General features: G+C 38.3%; 2 protein-coding genes across 3 annotated transcripts in view; both read left to right on the plus strand.

Annotated features, from left to right (window-relative positions):
• The window catches only part of THNSL1 (threonine synthase like 1), a 112,633-nt gene that overhangs the window by 39,165 nt on the left and 51,210 nt on the right, over window positions 1-22,258 (plus strand). The window lies entirely within an intron of this gene.
• The window catches only part of GPR158 (G protein-coupled receptor 158), a 161,009-nt gene continuing 147,862 nt past the window's right edge, over window positions 9,112-22,258 (plus strand). Inside the window, exon 1 of the mRNA XM_058182758.1 lies at window positions 9,112-9,989. Coding sequence (XP_058038741.1) covers window positions 9,112-9,989 — 878 coding nt within the window. The remainder of the gene's footprint in view (window positions 9,990-22,258) is intronic.

The following is a 22,258-nucleotide window of genomic DNA, read 5'->3' on the forward strand; positions in this document are numbered from 1 at the left end:
TTCAGTGGGACAAAGGTGTATGCTTTTAATGAATAATAAATAATAAACATTAAGAGAGAGGAGGTGATTCTGAAGTATGTGGTGAGCAATAGTATCAAAGGCTGATGAGAGGTTCAAAAGAACCAATAGGGAATTTCTAGGTAAGAACTCCATTCCAACTTAAGAAAGCACTAGGCTTTTGTGATTCCTACTATAGAGTAGGAATACAACGAACCCTATTCCTTAACCCTATCAGTCTTCTGTACTCACTGAGATTACAGGTGATACAGAAGCAAGACAGAGGAAACACTGAGTTTCTAGCAGCTGCAATATGGTTCACAGTCACTCAAAAGCAGCAACAGGAGCCAGAATAATAGATGAAATAGTTTTATGGCAGCATTTATCTCTATGCAGTCCAAGAGCTCAGACTCTCTACTGATCAGAAGGAAAATCTTTAAAAGAACAGGTTGGCTGTGAGTGAGTTTGAAGGGAAAGACTACCGGATCAATCCATTTATTCCATTTAGGCACTGCCCACTTCCAAACTAATTCTGGACAGAGTACAATGAAATGAAACAAAATGAAACACAATATAATAATGTTATGAAAATAAAGAAATAAGGAATAAAGAACATGAACAGGTGGAAAACCCAGCTAACTTCCAAACATATCCAACAGGCACCCTCCCACCTGCCTACCCCAGGGTTTTGGAGAAAAAATAGATCTTTAAGACTTTCTGGAATGCCAGTCATGTGGGAACCACATGGTTATTAGAGGGAATTTCATTGCAGAGGGCACAGAGAAGGCACAGATCCTAAGTTGCAATAGAAGACAATGTTTACTTGAAGAATGTAGAGTATGCCAATCCTGTCTTCTCTTATCAGCTGGGCAAACACCATGGAAAATAGGCAATCCTTCAGATAATCATGTCCTATGCCATGGAGGGCTTTATAAGTAATAACCAGAACCTAGAATAGCACCCAGAAGCATACTGCCAATTAAAGCAGCTCACAAAACAGGGGTGTCTTATTGGCATCCTGCGGAATGCCCATCACTGCCTGCGCCACCAATTCTGATCCAGCTGAGATACTTCCTTCTGCATCACCAAAGACAAGAACTCTAGAACTACTGTTCAATGGGTTATTCACCCTAAGATAAGGCTCTTTTTCCCCTTTCCCTCTGGATATGCTAATGAATGAAAAGCTATTGCTAGATTTTCAGTTTTCAATTTTTAATGACCCTTTTGTTAAAGTTTCATTAAAACACAAGCAGTACGGATTTTTTATTCGCCTTCTTTTAGGAAAAAAACCCCCAAACTTCAGATCAGTTCTGAGCACTAGAATTCCCAGAAATCTGTGACATCTTGTATTAAAATTACACAACATCAAGTGTGTCTGAGAACTGAGTTGATCTGGCTCAATCTGTTTCAAAGTGCAGTCAAATAACATTCTTGGTTCAAATTCTTTTTTGGAGCATTATCCCAGTCTGCTTCACCGTTTCAGGAAATCTCAGCATTATCTCTTAGCTGTTACTCCAGCAAGTCTTTTTAAGCAGAAAGGTGAATTTACTGTTCTGTAGCAAGTTCCTGTAAAGAATGCCATGGTGTGTGTGTGTGTGTGTGTGTGTGTGTGTAACATGAAACGACATGGATGGGAAGGGGCAAACAGTGATAAAAATTGTATAAAAATGTCCACAGTTGCACACATTCTTATTTGTGGAGTCTTTGGCGCTCTTTGGATTTGGTTCTTTTCTTGCAGATGTTTCATTACCCAATTAGATAACATCATCAATGCTAGTGAGTGTGCAGTTTGCACCATATTTATATACAGTAGTTTGCCCTGACAGCTTTGGTGGCAGTGTGGTTTTCTCCTGGGAAGTTCCTTGATTAGGATATTGTTTTCTGCTTGATTATTTATCAACATAGGGCCGGGATAGCTCAGGCAGTAGAGAAGCCTGTTATTAGAACACAGAGCCTGCAATTACTGCAGGTTCGAGCCCAGCCCAAGGTTGACTCAGCCTTCCACCCTTTATAACAGTGGTTCCCAACCAGTGTGCCGCGGCACTAAGGGGTGCCGTGAGATCTTTTGAGGGTGCCGGGAACTTTTGAGCTACGGAGATTTTAAATATCTATTTCCTTATAAGGGTGCCGGGAACTTTTGAAAGGCTTTCCAAGGGTGCCTCAAACAAGAAAAGGTTGTGCCTCAAACAAGAAAAGGTTGGGAACCACTGCTTTATAAGGTAGGTAAAATGAGGACCCAGATTGTTGGGGGGGCAATAAGTTGACTTTGTAAAAAAATATACAAATAGAATGAGACTATTGCCTTATACATTGTAAGCCGCCTGAGTCTTCGGAGAAGGGCGGGGTATAAATGTAAACAAACAAACAAAAACAAACAAACAAACAACATTAATCCCTGCTTATTTGGGTGTTAGTTGCTGGAGATGAGGTGTTCTGGTCTTTTTGTTTCCTCCTTAGCTTTTTATTGTCTCTTTTGAGTGCTATGTAAATGGGGTTTATCTTTATGTGTCTACTGATGGCTAATTTGTCTGAATACCAAGCTTCCAGGAATCTCCTAGCTGCTTTACATTAACAAAGAGCAAACCCCACACTTACCAGCACTGGTATTGTTATCTAGTTGGGATATGTCTGACAGCAAAGAAGCTCAGAGAGCATCAAGGATTCCACAGTCCAAGCCTGAGCTACATATTTCTCTTCTGTTGGAACCTCATTTATTCCTATTGGCATCATTACTCAACCTCAGTACTCTCTAGGTACGTAGACTTCAACTCCTAACATATCGTGTCACCATAACCATTGTTGAGAATTCTAGTATTGATCCAGACATATGGAAGGCAGCTGTGTTAGGGAAGAATTGTATAAGTGTCCCATAAGGGAAACTAGGAAAACAAAATGGAAGGAAGGCCAAGTTCATGACTAATTTCATAATATGAATTTAGGATAACTTCAGTCTGTTGACTAATTGGTAAATATATCATATATATGTCAGCATTTTGATAGTAATAAAACTTCCAAAAACAAGTAGAGGGAAAATGTGCTTTAAAGTATGGGAAATTGTTTTCTTTTTGTCTTTAGCTTTCAATAAGAATTAACAGCTCTGCTAACAGCTCATAAAAACAATGTGATGATCATAAATATTAAATTTGGCAAGTTTTTATGAAGTAATGGTCTTATGAAATGGAAATTTATTCTGGTGGAAAACTGAAACAAAGCTGTGAGTCAGCTGAGATTTATTTTTTTAATGTTGCAAAAGGAAAGCGAGAACAGAAATACATCCAAATGGCTGAAATTAAAACAAGGGATTATTAATTAAAGCAGTTTTCTCTATTTTTACATTTTTCTTCCCATATTTCTTTTGATAATTGGCTTATTTGCTCTGATGTCCAGAGGGTTTTTTCCTAGCAAATATCATAGATATTTACTAGTTAATTGCAGATTACTTGTTGCAATGTAACAGAAGAACTGAATAGCCAATAGCTATGCAGTTAAATATTTGAGAAAGTCATTAAAATCACTTAAAATTTCAATCCTAAAACAACAAACCAACCGTCAATAAAATATAACCCCTCCATCAATTGCTCTGATTTGCCAGACTATAGACAGGCATAATGTATCATCTATTCATCATTTTGTAAAGAAGGATTGATGATCCCCAATCATCAATTTCATCTTAATCATTAGAAGGTTTGAATGAATCAATGATGAATGAATTTATATAATTCATCATTGATAAATTGAAGAATTTATCAATGATTAATATAAAAAAACTTAGTAAGACTACACCTGGAATACTGCATCCAGTTTTGGTTACCACATTGCAAAAGAGATGCTGAGAGTTTGGGAAAAGTGCAGGGAAGCGCAAACTAGGATGATTAATGACCTGGAGACTGAAATATATAAAGAATGGTTGGAAGAACTGGGTATGGCTTGTCTAGAAAAAGAAGGACTGGGGTGACATGATAGCAATATTCCAATATTTGAGAGATTGCCACAAAAAAGAGGGGGTCAACTTGTTTTCCAAAGCATCAGAAGGCAAGATAAGAAACAATGGATGGTAACTAAAGAAGGAGAAAAGCAACCTGGAATTAAGGAAAAACTTTGTAACAATGAGAACAATTAACCAGTGGAACAGCTGGCCTTCAGAAGTTGAAGGTGCTTTAATCACTTGAGGTTTTTAAGAAGAGACTGGACAGCCATTTATCTGAAATGGTATAGGGTCTCCTCCAAGGTGCCTTCCACCTCTATTCTGATTAATTCAAAGTAAGCTATGTTTCTACTCTAGCATCTATAACCAAATGTGTGTGCATGCAGGTATTCATATATTAATATATAGTATATGATATTTCATGTTTATTGCCTTTTCAACCAGAAAGTTCCCAATAAAATAAAACAGTAGTAAAAATGATGCAAGAATAGAACGAAATTTCAGCAAATACACATTCATTGGGTTAAGGACTAGGCTAGCTTAATCTGCCTGGGAGATTCTGGGAATTGAAATCCACTTATCTTTCAAGATTAGGAAACATTGTTTTAGATGGTTTAGCATCTTGTTTTTTATTCTCCTTGTGAATATTCACCATTCAATGGTAATATTAAATATATTCTATTTATTTTTGTCCTTGCTGCAATTGAACTTTTGGGAATGTTGACTTTGGCATGGTATTAAAGGACAAGTAAGGCTTTCAATCAAGTAAAAATTCTGTGATCCATTTCCATAGCTTGCTTGCATTCTGCAGAGTAGATATTTGCTATATTTTTTCTTTCTCTTGCTCCCAATTTATTGCTTGGATGGCTAGAGAATCCCTTCACCTTTCCTTTTCACATAAATGAGAAAATAATGTGGAAAAAAATTCTGCAGATATTCTGCTTCTTCCTCTGCAGTTTGAATGTTTCCATATTTTTGCTACTTCTCTTGATGAGCTCTATTTAGAGACTCTTCAGTGCAGCTTTGCTTTCAACTTTGTAAAAAGTCTTCCTTTTTAATTAGCAGCTCACAAATATAGCTGTTGTTAGAAAAGGGAGAGAACATCATAAGGGAACTGACAGAACGAGGTAAAAACAGCTTCTATATCTTAGACACTGAGTTTAATTTTGTGCATCTGGTAAGAAAAAATTGTTGCCATCCAGAAGGTGTATAATAATTAATTGCTACAATTTGTCAAGAATTTAAGGTATGTGATATATGGGAGGCTGTTTGTTGTCATATGTCATTTCCTTCTTGGCTCCATAAAAATAAAACAGCTTTTTAAAGCATAAGGTATTTTGCAATGCCCATTCTGCAGTGAACTATTTTAATTGCTTTAAAATGGTGTGTCTTTGTTTTCTTCACTTTCACTTTATTCTATGTATTTCGTTTTGGAAGAGGTGTCACACATGTAGCTTTTGCAGGATAAATGTTGGGAAAAAATATTGTTTTAAAAACACTTTCCATGAGGAGTTTTGTGTCCTTAACATTTGTACCAGATCCCACTTCCTTTATTAGTCATTTATCTATCACATTTTATCCCCTGAACTTGCAGGACTTGAATGAATTTTGTTTCAAAGTCTTATGCTCTTTGGGGCAGCCTTCCATTTGTTACTCAGATGCAACTCTGTCCTTGGACAGGGAATTGTTTACTGGATGTCTGCGCTCATCATTCTGTCAGCTTTAATGGCTACATTGTCCAAAATGGGAATTCCCAAATTCTTAAGGAAGCATGGAGCCAGGACAAGAAGGACTCATGTTCTGAATAATAAAGTCACTTCCCAGCCCCAATTCAGAATTAAATTTAGATTTGCATGTTTAGGGGGAGGGGAGAGAATCAGGAAGTGAATGAAATAATGCAAAGAGGTTTTCTTCTAAATTCTTTAGAATTTAGAATCCTCTCATATCAGTTCATCCTGATCATTACAGTATAGTAATGAGTCTTAATGAACAGAAAGTGGAATGAAACAATATCTTGGAAAAAAGAAGAGATTGTTGTAAATGAGGATAATACCCGGGAAATTTAATTTAGGGGACTGCAACTATGGGATAAAACAGTTTTTACCCTTGATTGGAGAGAGAGTGGAGAGAAGAAGTAAATATAATAAACTGAATGGGAAATGATCGTTCTGTCTTCCTTTGTCTGGAAGTTTACATCCTTTGCCTATTAAATCTAGTTCTTCAAGGTTTAAATCAAATATAATAATGGTATTTTATAATGTGTGAACAAGAGACAATTTCAATAATCTTGGTTATAAACACACTCAAGAGCACTGAAGAACTACATGTGGTCTGCAAGGTACAGATTGCATACACCTGCTGTAAAATTTGGCTGCACATCCTCTTAATCAAGAGCCTTCACTTATCTGAAACAGTGAAGCCAAAGCTAAGGAAAGCATTCAAGTAAGTTAATTTGAAAAGCAACATTGCACTGGATATTATTATTTTTTTGGCCAGATTGCATTTGTTTCTCATTCTTTCTGTATGAGAGCAAATATTTGTGGTTTTCCAGTCCATTTGCATTGACTGTTACTTGTAAAGTTATAAGAAGGAAACCAGGGTGTCAAGAAGGAAACCAGACTATCAAAAAACACAGTGGCTGGACACTATCAAAGCTGACACCAGCCACAGCTTAGACAAGGAAATAGTGCAGGATTAGAAGATATGGAGAGACCTAATCCATAGAATTATCAAGTGTCGGACTCAATAGAAAGGATAACAACGTTATCATCAAAGTTACAAGATGAAAATGCAATCCCATACTAGTTAAGGAACTTTGGGAAATGAAGTCCACACACTTTCAAGCTGTCAAGATTGAGAAACACTGTATTATACTAGAATAAGAAAAAGACAATAGGCTAATTTATACTGCATAAATACAAAGGAGAATATCCTTTCCCCTCCCCCTTCCCTCCCCCTCCTCCCCCTCCCACCTCCCCTTCCCTTCCCTGTAATGGATTAAGTCTAGAATTCAATAAAATTCAATTCTAATACAGTAGTGATAGATGTTGCTCATGACATTTGAATAATATCTGGAAACATGCTGAAAGTTATATAGGTCATGGATGGATGGCAAATATCTTAATGACATTAGAGCAACTAAACCAATATAAACAGCGACTCACAAAATCGGCAATATTTTCAGATTTTAATATTAGAAAGTAGCTCAAGCATTGAAAGGCTGAAAAACTAAGTCAGAAGATTAAAAAAAATGCATGTGAAATTGAATGACTCTAAGAACCATTGAAGTAAAGTAGGTTCATCAGCCCTTTGAGGTAGCCAAGACAGGAAACATATTTGACTACGAAATGGATCTGTATTTTATCGATACAGGTTACAATAATAGAATCTTGAAACTTTTCACATTTTCCTCCATTCCATTTCATCAAAAAGAACTCAGGTGAATTCACTACACATTTCTAATGTTTTCTTCTATTCCCAGACTTAACTCATTTGATAACTGCTGCATTCTTTCTTCACACTTATCTCTTTTAACTAACTATTACCTGTAGTAGATACACAAATCCACATTTTCCAGATACCAACAGTGAGATTTAAATCTATATGATTATGCCTTGATTTGAGATCAAAATGCATCATATTTGTAAGACATAACAGTCAGATGGAGTGCATGCCTAAAAGATGTAAAAGTTTTTTACATATTACAGGATTAACAAACTTGCATTCATAGGCTGGCTGTAGTCCCATTTGCTCCCTCTGGGAAGGTGAACTACTTTTTCTCTGCCACTCCCGTAAGGATTTGTCTGCTTTCAGTAAAACAGTTGGTGGAAATAACAGCATTCATTACACACCATCCAAGTATTTAGAAGAAGAAACAAAGGGAAGCCTGAACATTTTCCCTGGAACTCAACATACGTTTTTATTCAACATTATTTTATTTCTCTACCCTCTTTAATATCTTGTAAAAAGTTGTAAAACTTCAGCCAGCAGATGTCTCTGTTTTCCTGGTCTCTGATTATCTATACCTGGTTCCTTAATTAATTAACTCATTAATGTCATTTTTAAGCACATACAAAGAGCAGTAATCCCAATTACTCTTTTCTGGGACATCAGAATGTATGAAAAATAAATTTAGGATTCTGTGTCCATCCTTTTTATGCCTTATTACTCAAGCCTAAAACTGGGCGGATAATAGGATTCTTCACCCATTCTCCTAGCTGCCAATTCTCTCCACGTCTTTCCTGTACACATCTCAAACAGTTCCAAGCCAAACCGCCGATATTCTTTCTAAGGCAGCCTCTGCAAGGTGACATGAAGCCCCTGTCTCTCCCTTCCTCCTCCCAGAGATTCAGCACTGGACAGCTCCCTTCTGCTCACCTAGTGGCTGCCTCGTGATTGACAGCTGAAGCGGCCATAGAGCGCTCAAGGCATTCGGAGCTCACCTATAAGGGCGAGTTGCGGAAGGGAGGGGAGGTAAGAAGGGGTTGGCCATGTGGGGCACAGCTGTCTAGTTAACAGGCGAGGAAGGAGGGGGAGTTGAGGCTGAGCTGGGAAAGCCCGGCGCTCCGGCCAGCGGGCATCTGCCCCCGAAAAACATCCCCTCCCAGAAGTCCCGCACGGCCCTGCCACTCTCGCTCCATCCCTCTCCTTCTCGGCTGCCCGGTGCACGAACCGCAGATCTCTCCTGTCCCCTTAGGGAGCAATGCCTGGAGACGGCGAGAGCCAGTCTGGATGCTTCGCGCGGCTGGGTAGCGAAGCGGGAGGACGCGCCGCTTGATCGAGAATGGAGCAGCGGCGGCAGCCAGAGGAGGACCGCCAAGCAGGTCTTTAGAATACCTTCTGAAAGCGTTGTCAGCGGCGGATGGGGGATATAAAGACATAAGCGGGCCAACGGTAGCTTCTCCCTGTAGCCAGGCGCGATGTAACCTGGTCTCTGAGCCAAGCGCCGCCTGCATAATTGCCAGAACTTACCCCACCAGAGAAAGCTCGCTGGACCGTTGCTACAGGTGAATCAGATTATTCCCCCCCCAGCTCTCCCCCTCCCAATCACCAAGTTCACTTGCAGCATCCTGCTCCACGAATTTTGCTTTCTTGTCTTTTTGCCAATGCTGTTGAAGTACTCACATTCTTAAAACAAATTGGAAGTTGGGAACTTGAGGCAAGACGTTTTCCTTAGCTGAGTGGAAAAGATGGATCTGCTGTGGCTTCTTCCCATTTTACTCCTTGCTCACTTGGGGTATGTGATTGATGCCAACCAAGGACCAATGGAGCCTGGTAAAGGGAAAGCAATGAAGGAGAAGCCATCTGTTTATAATCATGGCAAGAAGGTGGGTGTTGCTTTCTCTCCTTGGAGCAGATCAAGGGAAGAGAACCTAATCTTGGCCCAGAGACTGTCCCAGGAGATCCCTCAAAATGTGGCTTCATTCCTGTATACTGGTGATTCTTGGGAACTGAAGCAGGCCAACTGCTCTGGGCGTTATGAGCTGACTAGCTTGGCTGGAAAGTCTCGCTTGGCCTCACACCCCTCACTGCACGGAGCTCTGGATACTCTCCTCCATGCAATCAACTTTCTCAACATGATTCTGCAGAGCAATAAATCCCGTGAACAGAACTTGCAGGAAGACATTGAATGGTACCAAGTTTTGATCCGAAGCCTGCTGGAAGGAGATCCCAACATCTCCAGGGCTGCCATCACCTTCAGCCTAGAGCCTTTGTCCTCTGTCCCTCAGATCTTTCTCCAAGCCAGTCGGCAGAATAGCCAGATCCTGCTGCAGGACTTATCTTCAGTGGCTCATCAGTTGGCCAATGTGTCTAGTGAAACTGAGTGGTTCCATAGTCTGAAACGCAAGTGGAGGCCACATCAACATCGAAAGGTCTCAAATCCTGGCTCTAAGGCCCAGGAAGGCAGCTTGAAAAAAAGAAATGGTCATCACCCTGCAGAGAAAAGTCACATCAAGTGGTCCTCCCCATACCTGGAGTGTGAAGATGGAAGTTACAAACCTACCTGGCTAGTCACATTGTCTGCTGCTTTTTATGGGTTGCAGCCAAATCTCCCTCCTGAATTCAGGTAGGAGTTATTAATTTTATTAGAATATTGATCTTTAAAAGTACATCTGAATTAGCACTATCTTCACAGAAATAAAGAATAGCAAATATGAGCAAACAGATGCCTATTTTCCTTAGTCTTAGTGTGTATATGATATTACTTTAGCAATTTGTAGTGCAATCCTACACATACATGGCAAAGAATAAGTTCTATGAAACTAGTAGAATTTTTTTCTTAGGCATAGATATATTTGTAATATACAAATTGGACTTCCTAATGCAAAACATCTCATTAAAATAAAAGAGGCTTCCTTTAAAACTTCCCAGTTTGAAGTTAGCAGCACACTCCTCAAGGGATGAAAGTCCTTTGGTGTTTTTTTCATGGACTCTGATGTGGGATTACTATGGCAGAGAAAAGCCAATATAATCAGGCATGGAAAGCTTAAGAAAAATTGAAGCAGAAGTATATGATTCCTCAAGATAGGTTGAAGTCACAGTCAGTGTGCAATCAGCAGCTGAATTCTCTTGCTGTAAGTAGAAGTAAAATGCCAGAGTTGTGCTCTAGTTAAGTTTATTGGGGCTAAATTCCATAAACTGCAAAACTTGCTGAAGTTAATCCAGGCTAGCCTGAGTCACTAGTTACAATAAGATGATACTCAGTATAGTTTGCTAAAGTAAGTGTCACATTGTTTACAGGGTTTGTTCTATATTAGAGGTGGGAAATTTGTGGTCTTCCAATGTTGTCCTACAGCAATTTCGAAGAAACCCAAACAGCATAGCCCATGATGTGGGATGTTGGGAATTGTAGATCAGCCTTACTTGGAGATCTCAAAGATCCAATATTATTATCACAGTAATAGTTAACTTATTCTGGATTAGGGTATCAACAGTAAATGCTTTTGTCCAGTCTTACACAGTTTAAACTAACTCCCCTCCTCCCAATTTGTAATCTTGATATTTACATTTTCAAACATCTGTTTATGGGGCCCATAGAAATATCCAGCAGCAAAAAATGTATTGGTAGAGGTATATATTATCTACATTTATGCAAAATGATTAACTAATTCATTTTTGGGCTTGCATAATACAGGGACCATAAATTAACCACATGACCCGATTGAATATATTGTGTGAAAACACCTATTGAGCTGCAAACAACAGGCTTTGTCAGGTCTGGCCATTCCCCAGCTTTCAATTGGTCAGGCATTTCAACTAGGAAAGGAAACAATTCTTCCTGTTTATAGAAAGCTGTTTAGGAACACAAGCATAGCCTTACATCTCAGTTTCAGCAGTGAGGTACCTCTTAGTGTTCTAATCTTTTAGCTCCTTCAGGCCCTTCTGCTGGTTTCTGCCCTTTTTCCTTCATTGTTGCAGATGCTCAGAGATTTTGCCTGGACTGTGGATGTATCTGTAACATGTGGGTTATTTGGGAGAAGTCTATTTTTATGAAAGGCTGTGGAATTTCAAAGGAGCATATACGCCTTTATGTCCTATCTTCTACTACACCATGCAAGGATCCAGATTAAAACATCCTTAAAACTCTCTCCCTCCCTCCCTCTTTCTTTCCTTCCTTCCTTCTTTCCTTCCTTCCTTAATTTTTTCCTCCCTCCCTCCCTCCCTCCCTCCCTCCCTTTTCTTCTCAGTTGCACTGAGGCTTTATTTGGCTTCTTACTATTTTTGTCAATAAGTCATAACCTGGGAGGCATCACCATCAGTGATCCTTCAATTTGAATTAGAAAATAAGTACATCCAATTGCAAAGCTAAATTTTGCTGAATCTTTCTGAACATCAAATAAGTTTTACCATTATGAAAGGAGTGGATTGATTACTGCTCAATCATTATTTCTCTAGATACTCCACTTCTGATATCTCTTTACATGGGTATATCCCGATTAAAGTCTAACCATGTGCTGTAGAATTCCATGGATGTTTCTGTTTTGGATATAACTATTACTAATAATAATTTCATTCTTAAAATAACAATATTGGCTGTGGTGGTTTGAATAGTAATCCAGCTTTATAAACTTTGTTAATGCAATATGTGCAGACCAACTGCCCAGTAGAGGTCATTGTGGTAACAACTGCAAAATATTTTCTAGTTACAAAGTTTAATCTCTGCCACAACACAGTTAATCAACACATTGTTTCTTTCTCTAAACTCAGAGATGTTATCTGAAAAAAATAGCTGAGAAATTTTAACACTTCTTGTTTTCTTGGAGGAATACTGTTCAGGAATGCTAGCATATATGCATGAACTATGTTTGCAGAGTTTTTTTTTATTTGAGAAACATATTTTCTTAATTTTGCAGCAATGTTGCAAACATTTTTCTTTTCACAACCACTCACATTAACAGTAGTTTGCAATGGTAGGAAAGATTCAGCAATAATTTTATAATGCAACTGAAATTAGGAGGAGAATAAAAGATTGATGATGCAAAAACATCTTAAAAGTCTCCTATAGGGCATAATCAGTAGCTTCATTAAATAATCCCAGAAACATTTCTTTGGCATCCTGCAAGTGTCTTATTTTCTCAATATTTGGGATTTTTCATGAGCTGAACAGCATCCCATCAGCTGACCAAGCACAAAAACTGCTATCCATCCACCCACCCACCCACCCACCCACTCACCCATCCATCCATCCATCCATCCATCCATCCATCCATCCATCCATCCATCCATCCATCCATCCATCCATCCTTGACCGTGTTTGTTTTTATGGTGAAATGGCTGATGGGGGAGGGAAAGAACCATCTGGTCATCTCTCATTTTAAGAAGCCTGGTGGCAAAGTGGCAAGACCATCTGGTGTCCACTTCCATTAATTTAAGCTTCATAAAAAGGTGGGCAGGGGGAGCTGAAAAGAAAGAATCTGATATGAGTTCCCACCAAAGATAAATTGCCTGCTCTGAACCTTTAGCTTTAATGCTTTAAAAGAATTTTTACAGTACTCATTTAGCTGAATTACAGAGTTGCAAAGCCATAGAATAGACAGTTGTGGCATCATTTCCAAATAAGTGCCAGCCAAATGCATAGAAGAGGCCTTAGACACCATGGTTTTCCCAGGAAGAAAAAAACGTGCTTTGTACATGAATTGTCCCAGTTCATGACAAACTCATGTAATAATATATCTGTTTTAATAGACTAAATATCAACACAACCTTGGAATGGAATGGATCTTTCTTGACTTCTATGACTACATAGGTTCTCAACTTTCAAGGGCTATTTTAAGGAGATCAGAGAGGCCAGGGGACCTTCCTCTTATTTGTTCATTATTAACTGAATTAATTGAATTGATTGGCTATGTTGTCCATTTTAAAGACCAGCTAATGTACTAGTATTATTAGTGGGACTGATTGTATTCAGTACACTAATTCATCTGGAATTTTTCCCCAGATATTTTATGAATGATAGATTACTTGGATGCTTCATTTTTGGATTTTTGGAAACTACTGATGGTACACAAATGCAATCAATAAAAAAAAGGGATTTTGAGACCATGTCATGGGTACTTTCCTAAAATGTTGGCAGGCAGGACTGGCCCATTCACAGTCTGGTTGATCTGAACAACCTAGTTCAGTAGAATATTACTTGATGCCCCATTGCTCTTTGCAATTCTTATCTTAGGCTTCTCCCCATGGGATCTTTTTGGTTCCAGAAAAATTCCTGGAAATAAAAATAACATTGGAGATGGTGGCACTTTATCTTCTAACATACGGTCTTCCCATTCAAAAATTGTTTCTTTAAAATCAGCAATTTTGCCCTACAGGAACCTAACTGTAACCATTTCTGCAGACTATTTCTTTAAAATGCAATGTATCAAGTAAGGCAGGGAACCTGATAAGTGTGAAAAGGCGGACTCATTAAACCCCAAGATTCTCATTGTAGTTTTCTACAAATAGACAAGTCACTGGAGAATTGCAGTTTGTCCTCGGTTTTCATTTATTTCAGAATAACTTCTGCAGAAATGGTTACAGTTAGGTTCATGCAGGGCCAAAGTGCTGATTTTATTTTTTATTTGTCATGTTTACATAGCTACCTATCTCATAAACAAGTGATTCTGGATGGTGTATAACACAGCTAAAACAATATATTCAAATAAGTATTAATATTAATACTTTATTATTATTAAAAACTTTTAAACTTGTCAAAGGCACAAAACTAAAAATTAAAAAAAATATATTAGGCAAAGAGTAGATATTAGTTACACTGGGGCCATCTTAGTATTTCATCAGTTCCTTGAGGTTCGGAGACCTAACAACATAACCAGATCTTAAGGGAATTCCAGAAAGATAAAAGGGATGAAATCAACCTCACTTCAAGGGGAAGAGTGTTCCATAAAGTGGAAGCAGAAAAGGCAGAAGGCCTTCTACCCAGGACCTGCCAAACAAAGCCCCTAGCTGATAGGACACTTAGTTTGCCCTCTTTGCTGGATCTCTTCTGAATTATTTCTGCTGGGTTATATTAGTCTACAGAGATTACACTTGTCTTGAAAACTGACATTCTTACTTTTTATCCATGATTCTCAGAAGAATTTATTTGTTCCCTTCAGAGTCACTGGCCAGTGGAGCTGGCCAGGAAGGGAGGGGAAGCAAACTTGTTGTCTTCCTTGCTTCTCTTTCTTTCTTGCCGGTGGAGATGATACACATGAAGTTCTAAATTATAACCCATTATATATTTATGAACTGTGAAGCAGAGATAGCCATGTTTCAGATAGGTCCTGGAAATCTTATTAATCTGGCTTTAAGATGTATAAATGGTTTTACCATTTATATGGTATAACCTTAGGGCATGGGGAGAAGAGATGCTATCCATACAGTAGTTGGGTACTAGGCAGGGCAAGAAGCTCAAAGGAGACCCTCCCTAATTCCTCAGGAAATTAGTTCTTTCAGATTGCAAGACGTTTGTACTGTAGTTTTAGAATAAAGTAAGAATATCATTTTCTCAGCTTATATTGCTGACCTGCCTGGTAAGACTGATAAATTGAAACACCACCTCAAGTCAAACTTAATTCATAGAATTAAGAGAAATAGAGAAATCCACATCATTTTTTCAGCAATCATACAAATTTGGTTTCCATTCCCTTCTTTTGAGTTTTTTTTTAAACTTCCAAAACTAGCCCATAGCTTTGGATTTCTAATGGTCTCCCATCCAAGTATGAAACTTGGTTAAGCTTCTGTTCATATAATTTTCCTGGCAAAAGGACTCAGATTGTTGGGGGCAATATGCTGACTTTGTAAACTGCTTAGAGAGGGCTGTAAAGCACTGTGAAGTGATATATAAGTGCTATTAAGTGCTATTAAAAACTCTGGTTATTATTACTCTCTGATTCCCTGGTGGACTCTCATCAAAGAACCAAATAAGGTTCTTTGAATATACTTAGGATCTTTTTAAATCCATCAGGTTGAGATTGCTACACTTGTTTAGACTAATCTTGTTCTACTTGATCTTAAATAAGTGAGTAAATATATGTTTAAAGAAAAATGGTGTGTTTCTTGCATTGCTGTTGTATAGATACTCTAGAAAGAATTTTGGAAATACTCTGTCTGTTCCTAGCAACCTCTTTTTTTAAAAAAAATTGTGCCAGGGCTGGCATTACTATTAGGCAGGATGATATATTAGATCTATAAATGACCAATATACCATTTTGTTCTTTCCAGAGATGGCAAATTATGCAGCCATTTGTGAAATGTTTGCTATTGAAACTCAAGGGCACAATTTCTGGGAGTTTACAAAATCAGGATCACACAAGTCTGCTTTGCAGGTTGCTCAAATCCTGGATTACAGAAAGACATGTTTCACCATTCTTGGTGAAGGTTGCTACATTGCGAAGGGACATGCACAAGATTAAGTTAATCTGTCCACAGAAGCTGACAGATTATATTCAACTCCAGATTGTTCTGAAGAAGTTTTCTTAAAGCAAACTGTCACTCCATCAGTGGCATGAGTGATGCATAGAATAGCAGTCTCCTTGGAAGCTTGGCACAGTAGCTGCTGAATGCCCAGTGGCTTAGAGTTTAGAATGGCCATGCATGCTCTTAACAGTGAAGGCAGACTGAGCCATAGTGGAATAGCTTAAGAAAAAAATCCAGCTGGACATAATGGAGATTTCATTGCTGTGCCTCGTAGGAGGAGCATTCTGTCCATATAAACCATAAAAGAGCTATTAGGCTGATAACCCAAGTTCTGGCCAATGCTCATATGCCACTCGAGCTCCATTTTGAATAGCATGCACCATTTTTCTTAGATAAGATCACTTAGATTTATATTGGGAAAGGTATTACATGGAATGATGTCAGATTTGGAATTATCATCCATACACTGATGATACTTAACTATATCTTTTCTGGACCCAGTCTTTGGAAACCATCCCAAGGTTTGTAGGTATCCAGGCTTCAAGGAACCGGATATGGGAGAATAAGATAAAACTAAATTTAAGATTTAGAGGGACAGAATGTAGATTTCAGAACATATTTTTGTTCTGGACAGAATTGCAATCCCCTTTAAGGAGAAGGTTGCATTTAGTGGTCTTTGGGGATTTAGCACTAATACCAGACAGTCCCAGTGGCAAGGAAACTTGCCATGTGCCCATTCTGAAATTATAAAAACATTCAGCTGGTAAGTATGGATCAGTCTCAGTGAAAAATGTGGCTTTGGTGATAGTCTTAGATTGTTGGCAGGATAGCTCTTAAACTCTGCCCAGACCACATTGAAAAAATTTCATTGAATGCTTATTGTCTTCAGAGGTGCTACAATCTATGAGTGAGCTCAGATTTATTTATTTTTGCCAGGCCATTTAGTTCCATAGTTCTAAGTTTTATATTCTCTATTTGCTACTGCTACTGCTGCTGGTAGTGTTGTTATTATTTTTCTATCTTTTAATGGAGGTCAGCTTTGTTTTCCTTTCCTTTGTAAGCCACCCAGAACTATTAACAAAGTCAGTGGTGCATTACTTTTATAAATAAATAAATAAATAATAGGTAGGATAATTTTCTCTGAATATATACTAGCTGAATATTATAGCTGAATTGAATGTTCAGAATGTTTAAAAGACGCTATGAAAGAGTAACAATTTTTATCAGGGAAAACACAGAGTGATTTGAAAGTGGCTTTAAAAATAAAAGGCTACAAGAATGACATGGAAGAGAAATGCTAAGCATACATATGAAATCAGTTGAAATCTTAATAATTAAAGATATAGAAATAATAAACCAAAATAGTGACCAGGATTTACAAAAGACTCTTGTTAAAGTTTTGAAGAATTTTGTGAGAAGAGGCAAAGAATTTTTTTAAAAAAATAAGTTTTAGGTCAGTATTTGAAGCTCCTAAAGACAATTACTGTTAAAAGTAAAAGGAAGAATATAAAGTTGGTTTATTTGATCAAGGTTAAAATAGATACAGTATATTATTATCTCTGGTAAATAGAGACCGGAGCTAACCAGGACTGAAATATAAATATTTGTTTAAATATTAAATATGTGTTTATAGTTGAAGATGAGATATGAGAAGAAAGGGTAATTTGTTGAATCTTAAAAGAATCGATAAGTTGCTAAAATTGTTTATACTTCTTATGAGGAGTAAAGTCATATCTTTAAATATTTTTCTTTTTCTTTATTATATTATTATTTTTTCCTTTTGTTTTTCTTTGTTTTTTCCTTTTCTGCACTATTTTTTCTTTTTATTCTATTTTTTTAGTATATATTTGTTCTTACCTTTCTAATTTTAATTAAATTACTAGGAAAAAAAATTCAACTGTGATCCATTCACATTCTGAAAGAATAAAAACAAAGGGGAAAAAATTCCTGTGTCATTATATTATTACTATTAATCACCACACGTGCCTTCAAAAATAGCTTTTTAAATTCTCTTTCTCAATGTAACTGAATTATAAGGATGCTTCAAAACATCTCCAAACTCCTCTGGTAAGTCTCTTAAGAGTAAAAGAAATGAAATATTCATCTTTATCCCCTTAAAAAAAACGTGGTACTGAATTTTTCCTTCTCAAAAAAGCCTCTGTGCACCATCTGTTAGGGACATATTAAAATTCTTCCTGATTTGCTCTTTCCCATTTCATTGCTTGGAAGGAGAAATGTAACCTTTCAATAAATAAGGCACCAACATTTGATATCCTTTCCAGCTTATCTCGGAGCTCCAACATGTAAAGCAAAATGTGCTGCACATTTTAAATTATTATTTTAATTTTTCTCTTTTCAAAGGGAACAAGCTGTCTTCACATTTAAGGGCAATGGTAGGAAGATCTGATTGGCAAGAAATCAAGCAAGATTTATAATACCCAGGTGTTTAACAATAAGCAGTAGTAAAATAAGTCTTTGCTTAAAGAGCCAAAGCATTGCTGGAATCCTGAAATTGGAGAGGGTGAAACCAAGAACTGGATTGTTTTGATTTTTTTTAAAAAAAATTTCTGATCCTTCAAATCCATGGACTCTAAATTCTTTAATATTGAATTATTTCATATTTGTTGCACCTTACCCTGTGGGACAGGTACAAGCAACGCACTTTATCATTTATTGCCACGCAATGAAGAAAAAGCACTTAACTTCCTATATAGCTTTTAAAAGATGGATGAGTTATGATTTGAAGAGACATTATTTTGGGTACTTTTGCTTAAGTATTTAGGGCATTAAAGGTAGCAGTAATATTTGGACTTGGCCTGGAAACAGATAATCTCCCTAGGGAAGATCTGGGCTGGTACTGGAAAGCCCTGATTCTTGTCCATCCTCAAGTGTAGAAGGTCATTTTCTGGGGAAGTGTTTCTCTTTCAGTCCAGCCTTCCACAGAGAGTTATCATTGTAATGCAATAAAACTGGAAGGAGCTCCTTTAGTGCCATATTTTGAGCCCTAGTGCAAAAGACAGGATTCAAAGCTAATCAATACATAATTTGTATGCCTTAATCCAGGGTTGGCTGGGAGAATCTGGGAGTTGAAGTTCACACTTCTTAGAGTTACTAAGGTTGAAAAACACTGCCAACCTTTTAAAGTTTTTTCCTAATGGAAGCTTTCAGGTTAACTTTAACGGCAGTTTTATGGTCCACCTTTTATATGATCCATCTGGGAGTTCACCAGGGTGTAGACCAGGGGTGGGCTGCTGGGGGTTCTCAGGGGTTCAGGAGAACCTCTAGCTAAGATTCTATGCAGTTTGGAGAACCCCCAAATCCCATTCCTGGCTGGTCCTATCCACCCTGCCTCTCCCCTCCCAGGAGTCTCCACACAGCCTGTTTTGGATGCAGGTAAGTGCAGTATGCGCGTGTAGGCTCGCGGAGGGTGAAAAACAGGCCTTCAGGAAGGCCCATTTCACCACCTCCCACCTCAGAACCTGGGGAGGCCTTTTTCGCCCTCCCAGAATCTCAAGGAAAGCCTTCCCCCCGCTGTGGTGCGGAAAGCCAACTAGGCCACACCCACCATGGCCATGCCCACTGAACAACCAGGCAGAGAACACCTTGCTAAAATTTTTGAAGCCCACCCCTGATGTAGACCATTGTGGCCAACTCTCTCTCTTTCTCTTTGTGAATGGGTGCAGTGAGCCAGCCAGATAAAAACACTTGGAATTTTTGAGACTGCTCCATCAGAAGTACCCAAACGTTCTCTTGGCTCTCATCACTATTTCTTTGAATCTGGGATGCTCTTCTCAGGGCGAGGAGTTGCTACTCATGCTCGTATCATCACCAGGTGAAAATAGCTTTGGCTCAATTGAATGAAAGAGAGAATAATTCAAGGCTTTTGTATATGTGAATGAAGGAAGATACGATAATATTCAGTCTTCATATCTAACAAATTTTACCTACAGGAATCTGACCAGATCTTATTTACCTGCATAAAGAAATATCCAATCTTTGCTATGTTTCCCTGGGCTAGTAAAATTAGCCAAGCATAAAAAAAAGAAAATATGTAAAAAAATAATAACAAGCTCCTCTGAATTAGTGGGAAATTCCTAGCTATACCCAGGCCCATGTAATATATATAAAGGCCTATTAGAAACTAGCATAATCTCACTGTCAAGATAGATTTCAGAATAGATAATGGCAAATGGCCCCAAATGGTCCTTGGGGATTCCCTTCTGCAGGTGGATACTAATTCATAAGCCTGCAGTGTTATACTCTGCTTGATTAGATTTATTTTTGGTGAAGACTGCTGTCCTTTCTAAAATGCACACTGATAATAATGTTAATACATCTGCTCAGTTTTAGTAGAGGAAGAGAATAATATTAGTACAAGATGAACTGCAGAGTGAGGAGAGCGATTGAGTTATATCCTCCACATGTCTTAATATAGTGACCAGTTCATGATATGCCCCATAGCGTTTCCACTTCTTCATTGAGTACAATTTGCCAATGACCTTTCATCTCCCTCCAGTTAAGAGTTATTGTTTCCATATAAGTATCCAGGCAGTTCATTTGTTCTATTTATGCCTTGTTTCTCCATAGTTCAGGAGCTCTTCAGGGCTTTTATGATACCACATTTTCTTTTCTCAGTCTTCTGTCATTTTCAAATATTTGTGTATAATGGATCATGCTTACTTAAGATATTTGAAGTTTCTTTTTTGAAAAAAAATGCATACTGGGGAAGTAGTTAGAGGACTCAACTGAGCCAAGCAATTTTTCCTGCTAAAATTTAACCATGGTTGAAATCTTGAAACTGGTATATAGTGTGGAACAAAATCCTGCTGGATCAGTGGAGGTTGGGTAGCAAACAGTCCCCAGATAAAGGCAATAATGGTATGTTCTACCACAGTCAGGTCTATAGAAGCAATCTGACATATGGTGAAGAACACTTGCAAGAATTGGGTATGTTGAGTATAAAGAAGGACTAAGGCTGACATGATAGCAGTATTACAATATTTTAGGGGCTGCCATAAAGAAGAAGGGATCTACCTATTTTCTAAAGCACCAGAAAGCAAGATAAGAAGCAATGGATCAGACGTGGGTTTCAGCAGGTTCTGACCAGTTCTGGAGAACCAGTAACATAAATTTTGAGTAGTTCAGAGAACCGGTAGTAAAAATTCTGACTGGCCCCGCCCACATTTATTCTCTGCCTCCTGAGTCCCAGCTGATTGAGAGGAAATGGGGATTTTGCAGTATCTTCCCCTGGAGTGGGATGGAAATGGAGATTTTACAGTATCCTTTCCATGCCACGCCCACCAAGCCACACCCACCAAGCCAGCCATGCTCACCAAGCCACACCCACAGAACCGGTGGCAAAAAAATTTGAAACCCACCACTGCAATCAAGGAGAGAAGCAACCTAGAACTAAGGAGAAATTGCCTAACAGTGAGAACAATAAACCAGGGGAATGGCTTGCCTTCAGAAATTGTGGGTGCTCCATCACTGGAGGCTTTTAAAAAGAGACTGGACAGCCATTTGTCTCAAATGAGACAGCGCGAGACCCTATAACGTTTCAACATTCCTATGGTCACGTGATCAAAATTCAGATGATTGGCAACTGGCTCATATTTATTGCAGTGTCCTGGGTCATGTGATTTTATTGATTTTATTTTTTTATTTTTTTATTTGCATTTATATCCCGCCCTTCTCCGAAGACTCAGGGTGGCTTACATTATGTCAAGCAATAGTCTTCATCCATTTGTATATTATATACAAAGTCAACTTATGTGATAATGTGATAACCTTCTGACAAGCAAAGTTAGTGGAGATTCACTTAACAACCGTGTTACTAACAACTTCAGGGATTTGCTTAACCACTGTGACCAGAAATGTATAAAGGGGGTTGGACTAAAATACCTCCAAGGTCCCTTCTAATTCTGTTATTCTGTCTGCCATTATGCCTTTGAGCCTAATTGGCAAGGTTCTGACCCTGGCTACAGGAAGAAAATTAATCTCTCAGTTGCTTACCACTGATAATTTTGGTCAGCTATCCAGCCAGCTACTTGATAAAGCTATAGCTGGACAGACCAGGGGAGGAGAATGCCATTTTTCCTGCAGGAGGATTTTGCCCAAGACTGCGATGGATTTGCACTAGTAGGAGCAGCAGGGGAGTGCTGTGGCAACACAGAGGTTTCCCAGGGAGAGGCCCAGATTAAGAGACTGCACATTAAGAGCTGGATGGAAAAATGGGAAGAAATCAGGGTAACCGAACCCTAGAATCTCTCAGGATATACAGTTAGTCCTCAACAACAGCTCATTTAATGACAGTCTTTAGTTACAACGGTACTGAAAAAGTCATTTATGACTGTTTTTACGCTTATAACCATTGCAGCATCCCCATGATTAAATTTCAGATGTTTGGCAACTGACTCATATTTATGAGGGTTGCAGCGT

Source organism: Ahaetulla prasina, chromosome 4 (genome assembly GCF_028640845.1).
Source record: "Ahaetulla prasina isolate Xishuangbanna chromosome 4, ASM2864084v1, whole genome shotgun sequence".
Classification (NCBI taxonomy): domain Eukaryota; kingdom Metazoa; phylum Chordata; class Lepidosauria; order Squamata; family Colubridae; genus Ahaetulla; species Ahaetulla prasina.